Source organism: Heterodontus francisci, chromosome 26 (genome assembly GCF_036365525.1).
Source record: "Heterodontus francisci isolate sHetFra1 chromosome 26, sHetFra1.hap1, whole genome shotgun sequence".
NCBI classification, from domain to species: Eukaryota; Metazoa; Chordata; class Chondrichthyes; order Heterodontiformes; family Heterodontidae; genus Heterodontus; species Heterodontus francisci.
Window position 1 is genome coordinate 74195671 of NC_090396.1, and position 25542 is coordinate 74221212.

The window sequence follows — 25542 nt, forward strand, 5'->3', positions numbered from 1 at the left end:
TACATCATCCTCGGGGGGGGGGGGGGGGGGGATTTTACTGTACCCTCGATGTGGGGGAAATCTCTCCCAGCGCGGCCAAGCGTCGGTGGAGAAGTCGAGGGGTATGATAAGCTCCCTTAACTTGGTGGAAGTCTGGCGGAATCTCCATCCCGACTCCAGCACCTTCACATGGAAGGAGGTCTGGAGGAGGACGGTCCCAAATCGACCGCCTCTACTTTTCGCAGGCGTACGTCTCCCGCGGATCGGCAGCCTCCATGCGGCTGGTGCCGTGCTCAGACCACCTGGTGTGGGCTGAGTTCACTCCGCTCTGCACGCAGACGGGGTCCGCGTACTGGCACTTCAACAACTGGCTGCTGGAGGAAGTGTGATTCCGGGACTCGTTCCACCGATTCTGGGCCGACTGGAGAAGGAAGCAGGGCAGCTTCCCCTCCTTGAGGCTATGGTGGGAGGTGGGCAAGACTTACATCCGCGTCTTCTGTCAGGAGTACGCGAAGGGGTCGACCAAGAGGCAGGAAGCAGAGATCGGGCACCTAGAGAGGGAGGTGCTCGACTTGGAGTCTCGCCTCGGTCATGCCGTGGCGGACCCAGCCCTGTGGCAGGCATACAAGGAAAAGAAGGGGGCGCGGAGGGACCTGCAGCTCATAGGGTCCCGAGGCGCGTACGTGAGGTCGCGGATCCAGATCTTGGAAGATTTGGACCGCACCTCACCCTTCTTCTACTCGCTGGAAAAATGGCGGGGGATCCGTAAGCAGCTCGTCGAGCTGCTGGCCGACGACGGATCCTCCATCATGGATGCGGAGGAAATGGGCCTCCTGGTCCGGACGTATTACAGTGCGTTGTTCTCTCCGGATCCGTCCAGCAAGGATGTGCGCAGAGTTTTGTGGGAGGACCTGCCGCAGGTCAGCCCGGAGGGTGCCGAAGGATTGGAGGCTCCGTTCACATTCGCAGAGCTGACTGGCGCCCTCCACCAGCTCTCAAGGGCCAAATCCCTGGGGCTGGACAGGCTGACTGTGGAGTTCCTCAGGCGTTCTGGGACGTCCTGGGGGACGATTATGTGCGGGTCCTGGCGACCGGGGAGATGCCCCTCTCGTGGCACAGAGCGGTCATCGTCCTGCTGCCAAAGAGGGGCGATCTCCGCCTGCTTAAAAACAGGCGGACGGTCTCCCTCCTCAGCACGGATTATAAGATCTTTGCCTGGGCTATGTCTACCTGCCTGGGCTCCGTGCTGGCCCATATGATCTACCCCGACCAGTCCAACACGGTTCCGGGCCGGTCCGTTCAGGACAACATCCACCTGGTCCGGGACCTGATCCATCTTTCCCAGATGACTGGTCAGTCAGTTGCCTTTCTCTCCCTCGATCAGGAGAAGGCGTACGATAGGGTGGATCACGAATACCTTTTCGGGACTCTGCGCGCTTTTGGACTCGGGCTGCATTGCGTGGCCCGGGTCCAACTTTTATACGCCGCTGCAGAGCGTCTAGTCAAGGTTAACGGGCCCTTAACGGCGCCACTTCGCTTTGGGAGAGGAGTGCGTCAGGGATGCCCCATGTCCGGCCAATTGTATACCATCTGCGTGGAGCCCTTCCTGTGCTTGCTGCGCAGGAGGTTAACGGGATTGGCTCTGCGCGAGCCAGCCATGCAGGTCGTCCTCTCGGCTTACGCCGATGACTTGCTCCTTGCGGTCACAGATCCCGTTGACTTGCGGAGGATGCGCGACTGCCAGCAGACCTTTTCTGCCGCGTCCTCTGCGAGGATTAATTGGGAGAAATGTTCCAGTTTCCTGGTGGGTCAGTGGCGGGTGGACTCCCTGCCGGAGATGACACCTTTTGCGTGGAGCACCACGCACCTCCTCTATCTGAGAGTCCACCTTAGCCCCGTTGAGGAAGCCTGGCCGGCAAACTGGCAAGAGTTGGAGGCGAAAGTCACCGCTCGGCTGGGGCACTGGACAGGACTGCTCAGAGTGCTTTCCTACAGGGGCCGAGCGCTGGTCATAAACCAACTGGTGGCCTCCATGCTGTGGCACCGGTTGGTCACTTGGGTCCCGCCCCCTGCATTTGTCACCAAGATCCAGAAGAAACTCGTCGATTTCTTCTGGGGCAAGAGGAAACACTGGGTCTCTGCCGCGGTCCTGAGTCTCCCGATTGAGGAGGGCAGCCAGTCGCTGGTGTGTGTCCGCACCCAGGCTGCAACTCTCCGCCTTCGGACCCTGCAGAGATACCTGTACGTCGAGCGTCCTCCCAGATGGTGTGCGCTGGCGCCGTATTTTTTCCGCCAGTGTCACTGCCTTCAAGACGACATGCAGCTCCCGGCGCAGTCTATTAGCCTCGCCTCTGAGGGAGTTGCCTGTCTTTTACCAGAATCTATTTCAAGTCTGGAACACGGTCGCCTCCAGTCGGGGCACACCCCCGCCAGTAGATGAGAGTGCCTCGGCTGTCCGGGTGGCCGACTCTGGGGACGGACCGGTGGGTGGAGCCGCTGAAGCCCCCGGGACGCCCCTCACTGCGGGTGGCGAGGGGGCTCGGGAGCGCTTTGCGCTCCCGGCGGAGCTGACCCCCGTTTGACCGGAACTGCTCATCAAACCCAGGCCCCGAAACCCTCCTCGGAAGCCGGTCCCACACAACCTGAGCCGCATCTCGGAAATGTCCTCCGTGCCATTCCAATCGGCGCGGAGGGGTTTCCTGTACAGGCTGCCTCTGCACACTCTCCACTTCCTCGCCCTCGTCAGATGGCCAGACACACCCTGGTGGTCCGCATTGCCATCTGACGGCGAGGGGAAACCCCGATGGAGGTCTCTCTACGCAGGAGTCCTCCCCCTTTACATCGGGGACCTGGGGTGGAGGGTGTTGCACAGGGAAGTCCCGTGCAATAGACTTTTAAGTAGGTTCACGGACTCCCAGGGCGCCTGTATTTTCTGCGGCCTGGACGGGTCCGTGTTCCATGTATATATGGAGTGCGCGATGTTGCAGCCCCTCTGAGTATTTGAAGGGGCTGCTCCTCAAGCTTTGGCTGCACTTCAGTCCCACGCTCCTGATCTTTGGGCATCTGGTGCGGAGGGGCGTGGGCCGGAAGGAGGATCTCCTAGTTGGTCTGGTCCTGGCCAAGGTGGCAATTCACAGGTCCAGGCTGCGGTAGTTAAGGGGGTCCGTCCTCCCCGATTGCCTGCCCCTGTTCCGCGGTTACGTTTGCGCCTCGGTGTCCCTAGAGAAGGAGCATGCGGTGTCCGCCGGTACGCTTGAGGCCTTCCGCGACCGGTGGGCACCACAGGGACTGGAGTGCATTGCCAACACAGAGTTTGAGTTTTTTTTGTGTATTTATCTGTCTTTAATAAAGTTATTTTAAAAATATAAAAATATGGATATAAAGGCAGCCTGAGGAATAAAGGCCACCTTAAAAAAAAACAGGATTGGCTATTGCTTGATTGCAACAGCCGATTGGACGAATTTTAGCTGACTGAGCTGTGCAGGTTGTAATCCTACTGTCGGGAGGAAGAGACAGAAAGAGAGAGGAAGGTTTCTACTTAATTTGTCATCAAAAGGAAAGCAACAGGAAGACACAAGAACAGAAAAATCTTTTGTGAGGTTGGTTGGAGCATTGTCCTTATATTGATTGTTGGGGGGAGGGGGGGGGGGGGCGGGAGGGGAGGTAAGGAGAAACAAAACGATGACCTAGGGTGGCGCTGCCTGTTTCCATAGGGAGTTCCTGTGTTTGTTACCATCGAATAGGGAGCTCACTCCCCACCCAAACCACTTGGCCTGGGCCAGTGGGAGCTGCCCGGGTGAACAGACTTTATTTTTCTCTGACATCAGGAAATGTTTGTGCCTGAGCAGCTTCAGCTGTCCCAGCTGAAGACATCGCACCCAACCCCCACCACCACCCCAAACAAAAACTGCAAGACTGGCGTTAAGACTGCTCTGTACTACTGCAACTGTGAACACTGATTCCTCCTGGCCTTCCTCTCCCACAGCCTCTTCCCTTTTTGGCAAGACACTACAAATCCTTGCGTTATCAATTTATTATATTTACTAATTTCCGCCCCCCCACCTCTCAACACACAGTGGGGGTGACTCTTCTGCACCATGGCTTCTCCATCCTACCCAGTGGCAGGGCGTTCCTATGCGGCAGCAGCTGCTGCGGCCGCACCCGTAGCCCCATCACCTTTCAAGCTTTGAGCAACAAAGCATGGGGTGCAGAGTTACACCAACCCAAATATGACAACTGAGGCGTGCGTAAAGGCAATGGCTGAGGTTGTCCGCCCCTCAGCCATTGTTGCAGCCTCAAATATGTATGGCAAGGCTGCCTTTTTCCTGAAGGCTGAGCGGGTAGTGTCCCTGGCCCTGAGTTAGAGGCTCACTGTGAGCAGGACTGCCCTGCCAGTGGACCCTCTGGGGGCCACTACACAGCTGATTCCATTATCAAACATCCTGCCCTTCATTCCCAGTGAGCTGCTCCTACCCCACCTGCACCACTGGGGAGAGGTGAGGTTATTTATCACCCCAGTCCCACTCAGTCCTCGGGAGAACAGCCACTGACACGTTTACTCATTCCGCCGCTGGCGTGGCAGGTGGTCACGGAGAGGCACTTCAATGGAGTTCCAGGTGGGGGCTTACCGTGTCTTCTGGACCTCGGACAGGGCGCTGTGCCATGCCTGCAAGGGAGTGGGGCGCGTTCGTAAGAACTGCCACAACCCCCCCTGGCCGCCAACTCCACCTTGGCAGCCCGGAGTGGTGCTGCTGCACCTCCCCCACTGCCCCTGCATCAGATACTGCTCAGGCGGTTCCAGAAGCCGTGGTTTTCACGGCCTCCAGTGGGGAGTGGGGGGGGAAAAAGACCCATTCGGGTGGACGGAAGGCATGGTGCAAGTTAAAACACCTGAAGTCGCGCCCCCTGGAAAGGAGGAAACATGCTGAGCCTCAGCTCAGCCCTAAGCATTAACCAGAGGAGCCCATCTGCCCCGTGGCGGAGCTGGGCCTGAGGAACCTGGACAAGGGGGTGTGGAGATCAAAGCACAGACGCCTGCGCCCCTCTAGATTAAGAGGAAGAACCCCTCTTCTGAAGAGGGACATGAGTTGTGGAACCCATCTCTTGGCGTGGGTCCACAGGCTTCCCCCACCACCAGCACCATCAGGGCCTCGAGCTCTAAATGGCAGCCCTCCGTCCCTCAGGCCAGAGTGAGGAGAGAAGCCCCTATTAATTTACCAATTCCCGATGAGGGGGAGAGCCCGCCTGTGGTGGTGGAGCCTTGGAGAAATCTCTCCTTTGGCTGATGGGGTCGGGTAATGTTGTGTGGGAGTGAGACCTGAGAGAGTCAACCCTCCCAGCAGCCTGATGCTGCCACCCAGGAGATGGCCTCCTCACTCCGCCTCCGGTCCCAGCTGGATTTCCAGAGTCAGAAACAACCATCTCCTGGGCTGCTCACTGACGTGGGGATGGAGGTGGAGGAGGATCCTGAACTGCTGGCGCCCATAGGCTCGGTTCCCCACAAGAACCCAAGGAGGATTCCTCCATTGATCCTGGGGGTGAGATAGTGACAGAGGCAGGACCATCTGGGGCGGCCGGACATCCACCCCACAGCACGTGGTGGGTGTGTCAGCTGCTGGCAGTGACAACCTGGAGGAGGATGGGGACTCAGTGTGCGGCACGAAGGACGATCTTGAATCCATCGCCAATGGGGCGGTGGAATCCCTCGTGCCTCCGACAGAGACTCCTCTCATCCCCACTGCAGAACTTGCATGCGGCCTGCATGGGTTGCCAACAAAGTTCAGCTGGCCCTCAGCCGGTGGTTGAATTGGCGCTGATCATCAGTGCTGCCCTCAGGGTGAGGATGGGGGGGGGGGGGGGTGGGGAGTGGGTGGTGGATAAGAGAAAGAGAGGGAAGGGCACGAAACTGGTTGTGAAGCAGCAGTTCAATGCTTTCCTCTTCGGGTTGCTGGGGGACTGGAAAGGAAGGTACACTTCCACTCCCTCCTCACAGGTGAGGTGAAACGTACGGGATCAAAGTACTTTTGACATGAAGATTTCCACAGCCAGCCTCAACATCAGCAGCAGCAGGGGGTCTCTCCGCATATTTCACAATCTCAGTCCTCAGGGAAGGGAGGCATGCAGTGAGCCTTCTGCAGGAAACCCACACCGTTCCAGGAGACCAAGCCACCTGGCTCCTGAAGTGGCAGGGCGGGGTCTACGTGGGTCACCTCACCGCTATTTCTTGGCCATCTTGTTGGCCCTGACTTTTCAGCCGAAGATCTCGAGGGTTAAGGAGCTTGTGCCGGGCCGCTTGCTCCACCTCGCCGTTAGCCTGGGTGGTGTGCTGCTCCTCTTTGTGAACATTATGCCCCCAGCACGTTGCAAGCCCGCTTCTTTAAAGAAGTGTCTGCTCTCGAGCTTGATCGATAACAGTCCGTGTACTGGCACTTTAACAACCGGCTGCTGGACAACGAATGATTCCAGGACTTGTTCTGTCGATTCTGGGCCTAGTGGAGAAGGAAGCAGGGGGCCTTCCCCTCCTTGGGATTATGGTGGGATGTGGGCAAGACTCATGCGTGTCTTCTCTCAGGAGTACACAAAGGGGTCAACCAAAAGGCAGAAATCAAGCACCTGGAATGGGAGGGGCTCGACTTGGGAGTCCCGTCTCAGTCAGACAGTCGTGGACCCAGCCCTGTAGAGGGCGCACAAAGAGGAGAGGAAGGGCGCACAAAGAGGAGAGGAAGGGCGCACAAAGAGGAGAGGAAGGGCGCACAAAGAGGAGAGGAAGGGCGCACAAAGAGGAGAGGAAGGGCGCACAAAGAGGAGAGGAAGGGCGCACAAAGAGGAGAGGAAGGGCGCACAAAGGGACCTGCAGCTTGTCGGGTCATGAGGCATGTACATGAGGTCGGGGATGCAGATCCTCAAAGATCTGGACCGTGCCTCATCCTTCCTCTACTCGCTGGAAAAATAATGGTGGGGTCCGTAAGCAGCTCACCGAGTTGCAAGCCAAAGACGGATCCTCCATCACGGATCCGGGAGGAATGCGCCTCTTGGTCCGTACCTATTACAGCACACTGGACCCGCTGGATCTGTCCAACAATGACACGCTCTTGTTGGCGGAGCTGACTGGTGCCCTCCACCAGCTCTCGAGGGGCAAATCCCCGGGCTAAAAGGGCTGACCTTGGAGTTCATCCGGACGTTCTGGGACGTCCTATGGGGCAATTACTCGTGGGTCCTGGGGGAAAACCTGGTGACCTGCTGCCAAAGAGGGGCGATCTCTGCTTGTTTAAGAACTGGCGTCTGGTCTCCCTCCTCAGCATGGATAAGATGATCTTTGCCCGGGCTATGTCTATCCACCTGGGCTCCGTGCTGGCCCACATGATCCACCCTGACCAGTCCTAAACGGTCCCAGGCCAGTCCGCCAAGGGCAACTCCAGGACCTGATCCATTTTTCCAACAGGACTGGTCTGTCGATCGCCTTTCCCTCAATCAGGAGACGTCATTCAACAGGGTGGATCACAAATAATAATAATGGCGTGCAATTGGACTCAGGTCGCATTTTGTGGCATGGATCCAACTTGAAATGCCACCACAGAGAGTATGGTCAAAATTAATGGGTCTTCGATTGCGCTCCTTCGCTCAGGGATGCCCCATGTCCGGCCATTATATATCATCTGTGTGGAACCTTCCCGTGTCTGCTTCGCAGGAGGTTGATGGGTTTGCCTCTGTCCGAGTCGTTCCCTTAGCCTAAGCCGATGACGTGCTCATGGTCATGGATGTGGTCGAATGCGCGAGTACCAGCAGATCTTTTCTGCCACGTCCTCCGCGAGGATCAATTGGGAGAAATGTTCCAGACTCCTGGTGGGTCAGTGGCAGGTGGAGTCCCTGCTGGAGGAGTTAACACCTTTTGTGTGGAAGGTCACACACCTCCTCTATCCGTGAGTCCACCTGAGCCCTGCTGAGGAAGCCTGGCCAGCAAACTAGGAATTGGAAGCAAACGTCACCAATCAGCTAGTGCGTTGCACAGGACTGCTCACCAAGTGCTTTCCTACAGAGGCCAGGCGCTGGTCATAAACCAACTGGTGACCTCAATGCTGTAGTAATTGTTGGTCATTTTGGTCCCGCCCCCTGCATTCGCCACCAAAATCCACAAGAAGCTCGCCAATTTCTTCTGGGGCAAGAGGAAACACTGGGTCTTGGCCACAGTCTTGAGCCTCCTGTTCGAGGGGGGCGGCCAGTCGTTGGTGTTCGTCTGTACCCAGGCTGTGACTCAGCCTTCAGATCCTGTAGAGATACCTGTATGTCAAGCGTCCTCCCAGATGGTGCATGCTGGCGAAGTATTTTTTTCCACCAGGGGCACTGCCTTCCAGACAACAGAGAGCTCCTGGCAGCGAATGTTACCGCGCCTGAGGGAGTTGCCTGTCTTTTACTGGGATCTATTCAGAGTCTGGAACACGGTCGCCGACAGTCAGGAGCCTCTGGGACGCTCCTCACTGCGGGTGTCAAGGGGGCTCGGGAGTGCAGAGCAGTCCCCCACTCGGAAATGCCCTCCATGCCATTCCGTACCGCATGAAGTGGTTTCCTGTATGGGCTATTCCTGCACACACTCCACTTCTCGCCCTTGTCTGCTACCCAGGCACGCCATGGCAGTCCGTGTTGCCACCTGGTAGAAGGGAGGAACCCTGGTGGAGGTCTCTCTACGCGGGAATCCTCCCCCTTTACATCAGGCACCTGGGGTGGAGGGTGCTGCACAGGGCAGTCCTATGCTATAGGCTTATAAGTAGGTTCATGGATTCCCCGCCCGCCCGTAATTTCTGCAGCCTAGACAAGTCTGTGTTCCATTTATATATGGAGTGTGTGAGGTTGCAGCCCCTCTTTGAATATTCAAGGAGGCTGCTCAAGGTTTGGTTGCATTTCAGCTCCACCCCCCGCGATCTTTGGGCACCCGGTGCGGAGTGGGGGGTTGGCCAGTAGGAGGACCTCCTAGTCAGTCTGCTCCTGGGCCTGGCCAAGGTGGCAATTCACAGGTCTAGGCAGCGAGCCGTTGGGGGATCCATCCACCCTGACTGCCTGCCCCTCTTCAGAGGTTACGTTTGCGCCCGGGTGTCCCTGGAGAAGCAGCATGCGGTGTCTGCTGGTTCACTTGAGGTCTTCCACGACCAGTGGGCATCAAAGGGGCTGGAGTGCATCATAGATGCTGAAAGTAGCATTTTAATTTGAGTTTTGATTTATTTACCTATTTTTAAAAGAGTTATTTATTTGAAATACATGTAAAGGGGGCTTGAGGAATAAAGGCCTCTCGAGAAAAAAAACAGGGTTAGATACAAAGTAAAGCTCCCTCTACACTGTCCCCAAACACTCCCAGGACAGGTACAGCACAGGGTTAGATACAGAGTAAAGCTGCCTCTAAACTGTCCCAATGATATATAGCTGCTTTCTGTAAGGTTTGAGTGAGATTGCCCAATTAACCTTAAATTACAAACAATTCTGTGCTATGGCCGGACGTCATGTGTAATTGATCTGTAACTACGCTTTGGGGACTTTACACAGCTGTGAATAAGATTTGAGATTCGACAGGGGAGAGCAAGAGTACAAAGAAATCCACATCCCTACTTTGTACGAACTAGGTTTAAATGCACAGTTTGAAGACAAGGTTTTCACCAACCACTCTGTCTGCATTACAACTCTGGCCAACACATGTGATAGGGAGAGTTATACAAAAACTAACCCTAAAAAAAAACAGAGGAGAATATACAGGGCTTACCCCAATTCTGGTTTTCATTGAAGTTTTTTTTTTAAAAAAGGGAAATAAAAAGCTTCTCCGCTTCACAAAAGAGCCTCAACTCATTACTGGGATGCAGTAATAACCTCAACTCCAGATTTGAAGCAACTTTTTGTTTTGTGAACAGCATCCCCAGGCATATGTTATTTTCACCACCTTCTTTGGCCTCCTTGTCTCAAGAGACAATGGGTAAGCGCCTGGAGGTGGTCAGGGGTTTGTGAAGTAACCCCTGGAGTGGTTATAAAGGCCAATTCTAGAGCGACAGACTCTTCCACAGGTGCTGCAGATAAAATTGGTTGTCGGGGCTGTTACACAGTTGGCTCTCTCCTTGCCCTGTCTTTTTTCCTGCCAACTGCCAAGTCCCTTCGACTCGCCACACTTTAGCCCCACCTTTATGGCTGTCCGCCAGCTCTGGCGATCACTGGCAAGCCATCTTGAGCGCTGCTGGCTCAGTAGGGTGTATATGCTGGGGATGTTGGCTGCCTCGAGAACTTCTGCGTTGGAGATACGGTCCTGCCACCTGATGCCAAGGATTCCCCGGAGGCAGCGAAGATGGAATGAGTTGAGACTTCGCTCTTGGCTGACATACGTTGTCCAGGCCTCGCTGCCGTAGAGCAAGGTACTGAGGACACAGGCTTGATACACGCGGACTTTTGCGTTCCGTGTCAGTGCGCCATTTTCCCACACTCTCGGCCAGTCTGGACATAGCAGCGGACGCCTTTCCCATGCGCTTGTTGATTTCTGCATCTAGAGACAGGTTACTGATGATAGTTGAGCCTAGGTAGGTGAACTCCTGAACCACTTCCAGAGCTTGGTCGCCGATATAGATGGAGGGAGCATTTCTGACGTCCTGTCCCATGATGTTCGTTTTCTTGAGGCTGATGGTTAGGCCAAATTCGTTGCAGGCAGCTGCAATCCTGTCGATGAGTCTCTGTCGATACTCTTCTGCGTGGGATGTTAATGTAGCATCGTCAGCAAAGAGGAGTTCCCTGATGAGGACTTCCCGTACTTTGGTCTTTGCTCCAAGACAGGCAAGGTTGAACAACCTGCCATCTGATCTTGTGTGGAGGAAAATTCCTTCTTCTGAATGCTTGAACGCATGTGAGAGCAGTGAGATGATCCCAAACAGTGTAGGTGCGAGAACACAGCCCTGTTTCATGCCACTCAGGATATGAAAGGAGTCTGATGAAGCACCGCTATGCTGAATTGTGCCTTTCATATGGTCATGGAATGAGGTGATGATACTTAGTAGCTTTGGTGGACATCCGATCTTTTCTAGTAGTCTGAAGAGACCATGTCTGCTGACGAGGTCAAAGGCTTTGGTGAGATCTATGAAAGCAACGTAGAGGTGCATCTGTTGTTCACAACATTTCTCCTGTGGCTGGCAAAGGGAGAACAGCATGTCAATGGTGGATCTCTCTGCTCGAAAGCCACACTGTGCCTCAGGGAAGACACGCTCAGCCAGCTTCTGGAGTCTATTTTCAACGACTCGAGTGAAGACTTTCCCCACTATGCCGAACAGGGAGATTCCACTGTAGTTGTTGCAGTCACTGCGGTCACCCTTGTTCTTATGGAGGGCGATGATATTGGCATCGCGCATGTCCTGTGGTACTGCTCCCTCATCCCAGCACAGACAAAGCAGTCCATGGAGTGCTGAGAGTATAGCAGGCTTGGCACTCGATTATTTCAGGGGTAATGCTGTCCTTTCCAGGGGCTTTTCCACTGGCTAGAGAATCAATGCATCACCAAGTTCCAATTTTGTTGGCTGTTCGTTCAGCTTATCCATGACTGGCAGAGACTGGGCTGCATTGAGGGTGGTATCAGTGACATTTTCCCTGGAGTACAGTTCTGGTTAGTGCTCCACCCAGTGGTCCATTTGCTTGTGTTGGTCAATGATCGCGTCCCGATTTAGACTAGAGGGGGGGGGCCGGCGATACACGGTGCAATATTCATCTCTCGCTATTCCAGACTCACTTGTGCTGCGTGTAATTCTGGTACACTAGCCAGGTGTCTCATACCTGAATCAGTCTCATTTATATTGTGGGCTGGATCAATCCAACAGATGCAGACCAAGGATTTGCACAATTGTTCTCAAGCTACAAACATTACTTTAAAAGCTTTAAAGTAGATGTGCAGAGTTTCTGCATGCAGCTGCCGTCAAGTTTCCAACTGGAAGGGACAGGCAGGCCAGTAATGGAAAAACTCTCAACGCCCATTTGCAATAGGAAGCCTCAGCCCAAGAATCAACATGGTCAGTCTGCTTCATGTGCCACCAACATCTGGTCAATGGCCGCTGCTACTGCTCACTGACCCAGGACACCCCAAAAAACCCTCCAGAATGGTCAAGTTCAATGGTGTCCATGTTATTGCAAAACAACCCTGTAGCATAAATGGGTAATCAATTACTGCTTATTGCTCACAAGTGTGACTTCCAAGATAATAACTGGGTAAACACTAATCATACTGAAGCACAGCTCGCCCTCTCTCTCCCTCCTCTCCCAGTTTACCAGCTGATGGCATGTGTGAAGGTGCAAAATTCACAGCATCAGAGGCTTCAAATGAAGACAATTGCTGGTTCCTACTTGCCCTGTTGCATGGATAAAATTTTAGACCATTTAAATAAAGACCTCCAGAGACTGTCGAAACAGTTGTTCCTGACCAGAGGCATCAGTTTATTGGGAATGCAGTTCTTCACCCCTTGCATACTTGCCAGATAGTTTCAGTTCTTTCTACAGGACAAGTGGTCAACACATGGAATCGTGTACTAGTTATAAACAGGCCATTCAGCTCATCAAATCTGTGCTGGTGTTATCCTCCACATCTGCTCCTACTGTGGGAGGGAGAGAAGCTGGAATTCTTCACCTTGGAACAGAGAAGGGTAAAGCGGAGAAGGGAAAAGATTCTTAAACAGTGAGTTGATGTGACCTGGAATACGCTGCTTGAAAGGGCGGTGGAAGCAAATTCAATACTAACTTTCAAAAGGGAATTAGATAAATACTTAAAAGGGGATTTTTTTTTTTTTTTAGGGCTACAGGGAAAGAGCAGGGGAGCATGGGACCAATTGGATAGCTCTTTCAAAGAGCCAATACAGGCATAAGGGGCCAAATAGCCTCCTTCTGTGCATTTCGATGTTTCTCTCTTTTCAGTCCCCACACCCTTTAACAGTTCTCCTTTCAGGCAACTATCTGGATGCCTTAGCTAGGTTGGTCCAAGAGGGGGAAAACAAAACCAAATCCGGAGGGGTACGCCCTGTTTTCAGAAACATGGCGTGAACATGCCTGGGGTCTCCAAGGTGCCGACACTACACTATCAGTGAAGACAGTGGTTTATAGGCCTGCAAGACAGGCTTTCTGGAAATAAATCCAAAGGCTAATCTTGAAGGCCAGGGACTAAAGGACATTACTGAAAAGCTGTGCTCCAGCTGCATTAAAGTCAACAGTTCAAAATGGTCAAACCGAGGGCCTTCAGCATCCCCATCACTGGCAAACCAGGGGACTTAACTCGTGGAACTGAATTTATTTATTTAGAGATACAGCACTGCAACAGGCCCTTCGGCCCACCGAGTCTATGCCGACCATCAACCACCCATTTATACTAATCCTACATTCATCCCATATTCCTACCACATTCCCATCTTCCCTCAATTCCCCTACCACCTACCTATACCTATAGGGGAAATTTATAATGGCCAATTTACCTGTCAACCTGCAAGCCTTTGGCTGTGGGAGGAAACCGGAGCACCCGGCGGAAACCCACACAGTCACAGGGAGAACTTGCAAACTCCGCACAGGCAGTACCCAGAACTGAACCCGAGTCGCTGGAGCTGAAAGGCTGCGGCGCTAACCACTGCGCCGCCCTATGTTAATAGTTAATTCAACTAACTATTATTTGATCAGATTCCAGCTGCAACTGGGCAGTGCACAGGATACCGAACAGCTCCCAAGTCAAACACTTAGCAACACACAGACAATTAAACAATATGAAAAATTACAGAAGAATTTTTCAACAAACTTCTGTGTACATCCTCAGGACGTCCCAAAGTGTTTCACAGCCAGTAAAGATTGTGTTTTTGGTGTTGTTGGTCAAGGGAAGTGGTTCAAAGACAGTGAGGAACTGCTGGAACTGCTCACAAAGACCAACACCAGTGATGAAAAGTGATGTTTCAAAGCATCAGGCCTTCCCTGCTCCCTGGCTGAATTGTGACTCACACCAAACATTTTGCCCATTTCACTCCCAGAAACACTCCTACCCAGCTGATGTAAAGAGCCTATCACCACGTAAGTTTTGGGAGAATGTTTTCTATTCACCTTCTGATGTTTATGGACAGCAAATGCCTGGAAAATGATTTGTGGTCCTCAAGGTGTTCAGGACATTCCGACTGTCATTAATACCAGTTAATCAACAGCAACCAGAGATGACAGAAAAATCTGTAAAAGCAGACAACCTACTTTTTTTGTGCCCCTTGTACTGGCTGGACTTGGCTTTCTTCTTCTTCATGATGTTGGTTTGATTCTCCCTTGAGGCTGGAGATAAAACAGAAACACAACTTAAGAGACACAAGAGGAGGAGCAGTAACCCACAGCTCACTAACCAAAACTTAAGACATCCCCAATGCCAAACCATACATCTCAAAACACAGGGCTAGCACCATTTGGAGAATTACAAAGCAGCAATCCAGTTGAGGGAGGTCAAGGGCACAAGAGCAATACCTCTGATTTACTGAAATTCAGGTATAAATGTACAAAGAGCTGTGGTTTCCCTATCTCTCTGCACCCATTGCTGTGTTTTGAAGATCCTCTGTAGGACTCAAAATCACCAACAATTTGAATTTATATGGCACCTTCAACACAGAAAAACATTCCAAGGCTCTTCTCTGAAGTGTAATCAGACAAAATGGAAGAGGAGCAAAAATAGCTGTTCGGCAGAGTGGACAAAAGCTTGGTTCAAGAATCTTAAAAAGGAATGGGAGGGAAAGAGCTGCTTAGAGAGGGAATTCAAGAACATGGAGCCTAGTTGGCTGAAGGCACAGTTGCCAATGTTAAGTCAAAGGAAAGGGGTTACACAATAGGCCAGAGTCAGAGGAAGTGTGTGTTCTGGGACAGTTGGGAGGGTCGCGGGCTGGAGAAGGGACATGGAGAACACTAACAGTCGAGGCTTCCAGCAGCAGCGGTTTCGGTCATCCCCGTGTTTAGCTGAAGGAAATTGTAGTTCATCCAATACTCCACATTAGACAAGCAATCTGACAGCATAGCTGAGTGTCAGCAGCATACATGTGGAAGCCAACTCTACACCTGCAAATGCTGCCGTCCAAAACAGCTTGTATAGGAGAAAAAGAGGCCAAGGATAAACACTTGGGTGACTCTCAACATAACGGTGCTGGGGAGCAAGAGATGCTTTGGTTACAAATGAATATCTGAAGCGAAACAATGTGAGGGCAGTCCCAATGTGCTGGACACTGGAAGAAATGCTTTGGAGGAGGATGAAGGGTCAGTTTGGACCTTGAATTATAACTTGATGCATTACCAAATTAAGTTCAACAGTGAACTGCAGGCAATCTCAGGAGCTTGTCTATAGTCAGCAACAGGACTTGAAAAAGACAAACAGCATTTTTTTTTGTCAATCAGGCATCGGGCATGGGTAAAATCCATTGCCATGTTTAAGAGTATCTGATCCAAGCTACTGAGAAATCTATACCCGTAGTTTCTGTTTTCCAATCTAGGTACATAATCTCTCCCTGTTGGGACAAACCCCTACATATCCTACTCAAGCGCGCCTAGGCACAAATTGGTACATCCATGGGTTGAAGATCTCTTTAATTGTGCCCAGGAATATTGCTGCAGTTCATTGGCACCAGCATTCAGGGTTATCTACAACCAATTTGGAAGAAACCCGGTCTCTAGCAAGTCTTCCTCCCGAGAAGCTATTAGAGAGAAGCTGGGTGTCAATCACCCAAAGTGGCCTGGATAACTGCGGACCAGGCTGAGACAGAATCCACCGCAAAGCGTGGACAGTTCCATACTTCAAATCACCAGGCATATCTTCTTAGAGCTATTTCAACCCAAGTACCTGCTTCTCCCCAACTCCCCAAGGAGGACACTCCTCCACAGCATGAAAGAGGGAAGTTGGAAAGAAAGTTGTTGCCCCAAGCGTGACTAGGATACGTATTACCACATGGCTAATGAAGTCAACATTGAGACAGGAATTCAAAGAGCATTTGAAGAAAGCGAATGTGGATTTGGGGCAGTGAGGGGGTGGTGAAATGGGCAGGGAGTTGGAAATGGAATTAAGAGTTGAAAGCTCTGATAAATGGCTGGGGGAAACTAGCACCAGAAATGCAAGATGAGCCAAATAAAACTCCGCTGAACAACAGCTGATGCTCACTCATTCACAAAGCAAGTTTACTCATAACTGCCAAGACCCAGAGATGGAATTGCAGTGTTAAATTCACTGGCAGCTGCTTTCCACTCTGTACACAATATATTAACTAATTAACATGTTGCCCCAGGCACCAGCAACTCACCAGTTTGCAGAGAAGTGGTAGTAACATGTTTCTGACAGGTCAATAGAACTGACTTTGATGTGGAGCTTGAAGGAGCACAGAAAAAGGATGATAATTTAAGGCTGCGTTTGCTGACAATGCCACCACTAGGTGGCACTGCAATGGCACATGTGCAAATGCTTCCTGTGCCACTAAAACATCAGTCTGCGACGTCAGACAGCTGCCAGGATTAAAGATGGCGCTGCTCAAATAATCACACAAGGCAACCTAAACACATGGCAGCACACAACAGCTGGAGGGGAGGGAGCGAGCGAGCGGGGAGGAGGAGGAGAGCGCACCTGCCACCAGCAAGGTCTTCGGCTGCACTCTCCCTGCACCAGATCTCAACCCACTCGCCAGACCCCATCTCCCCCCACTCCCCAGACTCCCTCTCCCCCCACCCCTGCTCTCCCCGGCCCGGATCCCCCCACCATCTGCCCGCGTTACGCGATGACGTCATCTGCGCATGCACCAACCAGTCCTGGCACTGCGGAACGCATCGCATGCGCAGAGGGTAGGAACCAATCTGCGCATGGGCGCAGATTGGCGCACTCGGATGACGTAAGCTGCCAGCTGCATTGTCAGTAATCAACTTGATAATTTAAAGGTTTAAGAGATGAGTAAAATCCCTGTAACAGCAGTTGTTGCTGGCAAATCATGGGAACCCAAAACTTCACAGTTTATTTCAAGTAGTAAGCAGTTTTCCATTCAATTATGAGGACGAAATAGCAGTGCACAATTTCACTGGAATTCACTGCATACAGGCAAATATCTCCTACAATGGATATACAGCATTTCTACAATGAGGTTTCTCACCTCCGAGGACAGAAAGCACAAGTCCTCAGAGATAGCTTAAGATTGGCAGTCACAAAAGATACAGTAGCATTGTGGTTATAGTACTGGACCAGAGGCCTGGACTAATGATCCAATACGCAAGTTCAAATCTCCCCAGTGGCAAATTGGAATTTAAATCCGATCAAATAAATCTAGAATAAAATGCTATCAGTAAGGGTGTCCATGGAACTACCAGATTGTAAACACCCATATGATTCACTAATGTTTTTTAAGGAAGGAAATTTGCTGCCCTCACCCAGTCTGGCCTACGTGAGTCCAAATCCTCAGCAATGCGGTTGACTCTCAACTGCCCTGTGAAATGTCTTAGCAAGCCACCTAGTTGTATTCAAGGCAGCAGTTCACCACCACCTTCTCAAGTGCTATTTGGGATGGGCAATAAATTTTGGACTCGTAAGCGATGCCCACATCCCGTGAACAAACATAAAAATTAAGCACCCTCGAATGATCCAATAGCACAGCTGAAATTACAACATATAACCCATGCTGTCGGCTGGTTTTAAAGGGATAGCCTGATCACTCACACTGCGATGCTGGAGGTTGAAGCTGGTAGCCCGTCAGTTCGCACCAGCCAACAGGGTAGAGATCAGGAGATTCACAATCCACCCACTGGTCATATTCATCCTCCCAGCCGTCAAAGTGGATCCTGAGGAGCCGATGGACAATGCGGGTAACGGTCGCTACACACACCAAGCGTGGCTCCATTAGATCCACGGCTTCCAGTTTCATTCCCACTCGGAAGCCATGGTTTGGGACTTCCTGGGTTCAGAAAAAGTTGGAAATCAGTCAGTTAGAAAACCTCTTCAAAAATAATATTCCTGTAAGCTATGCCTAATGCTGGGGTTGGCTCTGTGACTGTGGGCTGCCCTCTGGCAGCCACAGGGACCACACTACACATTTGAGCTTCAGTGAGTACAAGTAGGCTACTCAACCATGGGGACATCACAGCAGAGCCTCATTCAACATCTGCACACAAGCCATTGACAGCAGGAATTATTAAACAGTCATCAGGAGCAGGTAACCTAGCTGAGCTACCTCCTCCTTAGCCTTGCAGTGTGGAGGCCAGTTGCAGCATCCCAGGGACCATGGTTGGAAGTAACAAACTTCAGACACCAGAGATGAAACCTGGATCCTGCTCTATCTGTGCAGCTCAATACTTCAAGTCTGATTCAATAAATTCAAATGTGATGTTTACTATCACAGTGCTAAAAGCAGCCACTTTGTGTACAAACCAATATCTAATGGATACAGACAGAACCTATTCCCAGATCAGTGGGATTGGCTGAAACCTCGATAGTCTCAGCTTAGTACCCAAGGTCACAACATAGAAGTGACCCAAATGGAACAATTTGCACAAGATTAAAATAAGTGAGCGTCAGCATAGACCAAGAGCTCTTGAGGCTTAAAGATGCTTTTTAAAAGGGAGTTCCTCAATTTCCATTTTTTTTTTTTTAAATTGACAGTATGAGAGCAAGAAAGAATAGAGGAAGTTGCAAAATTTTCATCTAACAGCTTGTACTCTCACCTTGTTGAACAGTTTGACTGGTGCTGCAACAGATCCCGCCTCCCTAAGATAGTCGAACCATTTGAAAGGAATTTTGGAGTAACCTGCAAAATAGCCACCATCACCTTAACGTAGCAGTGAGTTATTAAACCTGACATGACGATCTCTCCTCCTGTCATAAGGAACTGCAGCCCAGACACCTGCCTATCACTGAAGTTCAGCTGGTGGAACAGTACAACAGCACAAAGTTGCAGATATCCGTTCACATTCCTCCTTCAGGAGAAGGGGAAAAAAAACACAGATGCTCATATAACCAGCATGCTTTTCTGTTTATTCCCCCTTCTTCCTGCAGGTAATAACTTCCAGTTTTGTATGGCTTCAGGGGTCAGTATCTGGCCCACGTGGCCTTTAGCTAGGTACTGGGCCATGGTAGCATCACCGCTTAACCCAATCCCATTGTGTGGCTGTTGTGTACACTTACACTTTCTAGCAGGTGAGTGGATGGTGACCTGGAGCAGGAAGCCCAAATGATTTTTTCCTCTCCTAAGCCCAGGGACACCAAAGCTATCTGTTACAGTCCCACTATGCCCCTGGCCAAGATCAGGTATCTCAGTGCAGACCAGGAATCTGTCCTGGTACCTTCTTGGGCCCTGTGATTTTGTACTGCATGAAATACACAGCAAATACAAGGACAGTGGCAGTCTAGTGTATGGTCAGATAACTTTTTTTTTTTTACAAGTGATGTTGCTTGAGGGATAGATATTGGCCAGGGCACCTGGAGAACCCTTATGCTCATCAAAATAGTGTCCTGGGATCTTTTACGTCCACTAGAGGGCAGACAGAGCCTCCGTTTAATGGCTGTGAAAGACGGCACCTTCAACTGCATTGAGGGGTTAGCCGAGACATTGTGCTTTACAGCAGAATGAAAGAAATTGAGTTCGAAATCACAACGGCACCAGGACTGAGCTTAACCGGCAACAGGAGGAGAGCAGGCAGTGTGGACACAGTGCAGTGGAAGGCACTGTAACAGTGTGGATCCATTAAACCAGCACCATGTTGAAAAGGTGATCTAGAACAAATACAGTTTGATGTAAAACACAGTCAACCCACAACCACACAAATTCTCCTTTTCCATTCCACCCATGGCCAAACCATAAGGGGAGACAGCCACACAGTTACCTTGGCTTGAAACAAGGTTAAAAAGGGTGTAGAGGTATTGGCCCAGATCTAAAGATATTGTATAAATACAAGCCATCTTTCAAGGATCAGCTCTGAACTCATTTTTCAGCAGCATTTCACACCAATCCCCAAAGTATCCTGGTGATGGACATGTAATTAGGTAACTTGGGTTTCAAGGGAATCTCTGCTTTGGACTGGCCTGGGAGCCACGCCTCACCCTGAAGAAACTACATTACCAACCAAGTTAGCAGCAGTAAACTTACAACAGAAAAAAAGCCAATTTAATGGAACAAAAAGCAGACTATGGGCTTCAAACTTCATCAAACCAACAAAATAAAGCTCAAAATTCCTTTGAAGATGAATAGGAAAATGTTACACACTGCCTAGTGAGAAAGACATTACCTCTGGGGGGCGTAAGTTCAATCTTGTTGATTTCACAAAACCCCACGGGAAAGATTGAAGGGGAAGTGGAGTGGTAGCAAAACCAGTCTGAGCCATCTGCTGCCTCCGAGCCATCGATGCCAATCATCAGGTAGCCCTCAGCCAATACCTGAAAAAGAAATACAGCAAGTCAAAAAAGAGGGGGAAAAACACAGACAATACCAGACAAATTCTCAAGGGTCCTCCATGCAGCTGAGCGCAGAAAAATGTCCAGCAGTGACAATTCTCCTCCCTGTTTAAATCAGGGAAACCCAGACTAAAAAGACAACTTGGAGTCAAAACATTAGCGTAATACATTTTGCAAAGCCAATAGCGAGAAGGTTAACAGCATTATGGAAACCTTCTTGGCAATACGGTCTCAGTGAAGAGATTCACTGCCAGTATGCCATCAGTTTGAGACCTTGGCGGCTCCATTTCTTTTGGATGAAGCAACACAAGAAGAAACTTGCAGAATAATGAGTGTCAGCACCCCAGTACACTGCCGCTTCCACTAACAAATACCACATGCAACAATGGTTTGTAGCCATGATTACTCCCACAGCCACTTCTATATTGTCTAGCAGAGGGGAACAGGAACATGAGGAAGTCGAGAAACTGAGGTCCTTGTGATTGGTCTCAAAGACCAGCGAACACTCCGACAGATACCCAGCTAATTGCTCTCTATTTTATTGTACACTATTTGACCAGTTTCTTCCACAAGTTCACCATGCTTTTCAAAGAAGCATTTAGTCTAAACTGTCTGAGCACCTTCCCCCACTCCAGACTCAAGCCAGTGCTGGATTTTGTCACAAATGCGAAAATATTTGGAGAGGTTAATTTACCCACGTCCTTAAGGATCGAAATATTTCCCCACAATGTTCTCCTCTCCAGAGCAAACAAATCTGCGACCTTTCCTCACTCAAATACTTTAAGCTATGTACCAGCTTAGGGGTAAAGGGAAAATTGGGAGTTGCCAGCAGCCAGTTGAAGAGAAGAAGCTGACAGATAGCAGGTTACCGGCCTATGCAACTTGGAAATGGATCTGGACATTGGAAGGGGAAGGTCTCTTCACCTGCCCAATGAAGAGAGAAAAAAAATCTTTTAAAAAACAGATTAATAATAAGATTGTACTTCATAACAACCAAAAACAATGATTGTTTGCTTTTACGCTCTGGTGTTAGACCTATTAAGAGAGACAGGCAGGGTGAGCACTGGTTATATCACACTCTTGTGAACAAAGCTGATCCAAGTAACCTGAAATAGCTTAAACAAGTGTGGTGACTATAAACGTCGGATATATTCCAAGACTTTAAATGTAAAAAAAAAAACTGTAAATTTTCAGCTTAAGAGTGATCATTTAGGGGATTTGAGGAAGCATTTGATCACCCAGAGGGGGTGGCTGGAATCTGGAACACACTGCCTGAAGAGGTGGTGGAGGCAGGAACCCTCAACACTAAAGCAGTATTTCGATGAGCACTTGAAACACCATAGCATACAAGGCCACGGGCCAAGTGCAGGAATATGGGATTAGAATAGTTGGGGGCTGTTTGGATAGCACAGACATGATGGGCCAAAGGGCCTGTTTCTGTGCTCTATAACTCTGACTCTATTCGAGTTTGCAGATATGCAAAATAAAGTTATTTACTAGGTCTTGTCAAGATCACATGCTTATATGCCCTAAATTCTTGGGTTCTCTGCAGCAGGTTCAACAGGTTATGCGAGTACTACTATCGCACTCTACCCTTCATAAATGGATGGTACAAAGGATTAAGACTGCAGATTGGAAAAACAATTTAAGATCTGCAGCAAGATGATGGTGAGCCTGCAGGCACGGAGTGAACTGACAAATTTCAGCACACTATCCTCCATATCTAGCTCAACAGCTGACAGCAGGAATTGACACTGCAGTTTAAAGTATCAAGAGGAATTTAAGTTTGATTAACACAGTGGCAATAGCAAATGGTAGATAGGCTCATGCACATCATTGCACACTGAATTCCCAATCCCTGCTGTTTGGAACCACAAAATACAGCAGGGAACCCGGAGAAACTGGAACTCACCAACTGAGCCGAGAGATAATTCCAAACCCATTTCAGCAATGACCTCAATGCAAGGAGGAAACTTGCCTCCCATCAGGACGATTGGAAATCAGATCCCATGGGCAACATCGAAACTCAGCACGCCTGATCAACAGAAGGTTGACTACAGTGGCACGGTAGGGGTTTCGATGTGCTGGATAGCTTACTTTTCTGACAGTTGCCACACAAATCGCAGAGAGATTCAGTGGGTCGATTGCTTCCAGCTTCATCCCTTCCTGGAACCACTCTCCACTCTGGTCCACATCCTTCACCTGAAGATTGAGAGATTCAATGTAATCAGAAAGACCAGCAAACCATTCTTAAAAATTCATTCTCATAATGTGGGCATCACAAGGTCAACATTATTACCCATCTTACTGCCTTGAGAAGGTGATGGTGAGCTGCTATCCTGAACCACAGCATGATGCATTTAAGTAGCTTGCTTGGATATTTCAAGACCAGTTAATAGCCAACCACATTAGTGTGGGAACTGAAGTCACATATGCACCAGACCAGGTAAGAACGGCAGGTTTCCTTCCATAAAGGACATTACTGATGAGCTGGACAGTTTCATGATCACTTTTAGATACTGATTTCCAGATTTTCTATAAATGGAAATCAAATTCGCAAACCGGGATTTGAACACTCAATCTCCGGATTATTAGCCCAGTAATAGAACCACTGCATCACCGTACCCATTCCTAATGATAGGCTTTACATTCAACTGAAAAGGAAGAACACAAAGGATCCTGAACATATAGCATTCAACTACCAGATCTGACATGATCTTTTATATATTGTCTCTCGACAAACACCACAATGACAATGATACTGGATAAGAGTTGCGTGATTATTCCATGGAGATCAATAATCTGGTAAACTGCAGAAAGTAGGGCTACAAGCAACCTAGCATAAGGAGGGGAAAAGACTCAATTACAATCCCACAACATATTCATCGAAGTGTATAAGTATGTTTGACTGATAATGTCAAGACTGAGCTAGATGGTGATGCCGCTTGTGTTCAACTATCATGCTGCATTCTTGGTTTAGGTTACCAAAGTGCAGTGACTTGGCCACAACCTAGCTCAATCCTGTCCTCACCAGACTGATCGCAATGCACTTTCCATGAGGGAGTTTAGGAATCCTGTTCCAGCACACAGGAAAATGAAGGGTTCATACAGGCGTGAAAAAAAGCTTGGCCATTTAAACAAAGGTGGAGCCTTTTTAAAAAATAAATAAAATGTAGCCATTGTATTGGTTCATTTAGCAGGGTGAGAATTAAAGCAGTAAGAACTGTACTTGCTGTATAATCAAAGTAAGCATGTGGAATAAATCACATCGATCTAATCTAGCCAGCTCCACCCCATTGGTTCTGTAATGCTGCATCAGTGAACAGTATTTACTTCAGTAATCTGCTGCATGAAACAGTAAGCACCCAAAATAACTGAGCAGTCACTGGTAGTTTTTATTTTCAAGACACATGCAGCTTCTAAATGCGAACAGCTAATAATGCGAACAAGAAAAACAACATGGAACCAGGAAGTGCAGGAATACTTGGAGATTAGTCAACCATAACAAAAATAACCAATTTTTACCTGGAAGATTCCCACATTCCTCAGTTAGGGGCACAATGCCTCACTTCTCCAAGCTTACCTTTGCAAATAACTGTGGTGCAGCATCACACTGTCCTTCCTGCTTCTTTGAACCATCTAAAATGTAAAGAAAAAATGTAAGTTTAATTGAGTATATTAAAAGGGCAAGCAGCCAAAAGACGGACTGACGCACATGCACACATTGAAGAGTTAATCACATTGTTGTGGGTCTTGAATCACACACAAGCCAGACTGGTTAAGGACGGCAGATTTCCTTCCCTAAAGGGCCCGAGATGGTGGTGAACAAGATGGATTTTTATGATAATCAAGTAGTTACATGGTCACCATTACTGATACTAGCTTTTTATTCCAGATTTATATAATTACAGAATTAAAATTCCCCAGATGTCGTGGTGGGATCTGAACCAACATCTCCTGAGCATTAGGACAGGCTTCTGGATTACTGGTCCAGTAACAGAACCATTATGCTGTGGTGGAGGGCCAGTTTTCTCTACTGATGCTAATTGATGGGCTAAAGGTTTGCAGCCTTTTCGTTTTTTTTTTAGAAAAGGTACCATTATGCTGTACTGATTCTATCCTCCTGGAACAGAAACCTCACAAGGAAAGTAGGTCACAAAGACACCTGATAACGTTTTCAATGACAAACCTTCTCTAATCAGAGCTACCATTTCCTCCCTCCTCTGTCTCATACACGCAGCCACCCTTCAGAACTTTAACCAGGTGGGCACAGAGCTACCAAGCTACTTGACAATGAAGGGCACGACAACGGAGCCTGATCCTATTCTGACCAGCCGCCCATATGCAATTTCTAAAAGATACAAAAATTCTGAACTCAACACTTACCTGTTCGCTTGAATCTGTGTCCAATACTTCGAGACCAACCAATAGGGTGAATGAGGGGGCTCAGCATATGACACCAAAAGTCATCTGTCCCGTCATCACACTCTTCATAGATGAGCCGTAAACGACCGCCCACTATGCTTTCAACCACTGCTATTCTTGTTCGGCAGAGGTGCGTTTTATCGACGACTTCTACACGCATAGCAGTTTTGAAAGGGTACTGCATGCTTTCAACAACCTGCAAGACAATTTGATGTTACTCAGGGGAAACGACTGGTATTATGTGCACTTCTGTTTTTTGAAGCACAATTATGATGGTTGCAGCATGCTAGTGTTCCAATTCTGCCCATCAGAGTAGCAAGCCAGTGCGTGCGGCCAGTCTCAGATCAAATGTCAGTATGGAGAGCTCCTAATGGCTCAGCAACTTTATGAAATAAATAACTGAGCTACAAAGGTCAGGAAAGCCCCAGATTCGATTTTCAACATGTATGGAATTGATCTACAGTCATTGGGACAGCTAGGATTGGTGTTACAATAGGCTTCATCATCCCTGAGTTAGAGGTGAGGGGGTAGAGAAACTATTAGCCAGGGTGCGTACACCTAATTGCCATCTAGATGGACTGGGCAGGTGACTGCCGACTGCGAAAGGACAAGACCGAGCAGTGACACCTTTCTGGTTGTATATCCATCGACAATCATGCTCAAGGTTCACACATGTTAGGCAAGATATCAAAGGACAACTGGCGCCCCTAGAATCAGATCCAAGCAAGAGTCAA

At 49.5% G+C, this 25542-nt stretch overlaps 1 protein-coding gene across 9 annotated transcripts in view; it reads right to left on the reverse strand.

Annotated features, from left to right (window-relative positions):
- mbtd1 (mbt domain containing 1) overlaps positions 1-25542 on the reverse strand; it is a 65703-nt gene that overhangs the window by 10922 nt on the left and 29239 nt on the right. For 3 of the 9 annotated variants that reach the window (XM_068058594.1, XM_068058592.1, XM_068058591.1), the window contains exons 9-15: positions 24770-25004; positions 23967-24022; positions 22481-22585; positions 20218-20365; positions 18658-18740; positions 17657-17891; positions 14191-14265 (exon numbers count right to left, since the gene is read on the reverse strand). In XM_068058594.1, coding sequence (XP_067914695.1) covers positions 14191-14265; positions 17657-17891; positions 18658-18740; positions 20218-20365; positions 22481-22585; positions 23967-24022; positions 24770-25004 — 937 coding nt within the window. Of the gene's footprint in view, positions 1-12462; positions 12605-14190; positions 14266-17656; positions 17892-18657; positions 18741-20217; positions 20366-22480; positions 22586-23966; positions 24023-24769; positions 25005-25542 lie in introns of those variants that run through there. The other 6 variants (XM_068058598.1, XM_068058597.1, XM_068058600.1 and 3 more) reach the window with 4 other exon arrangements.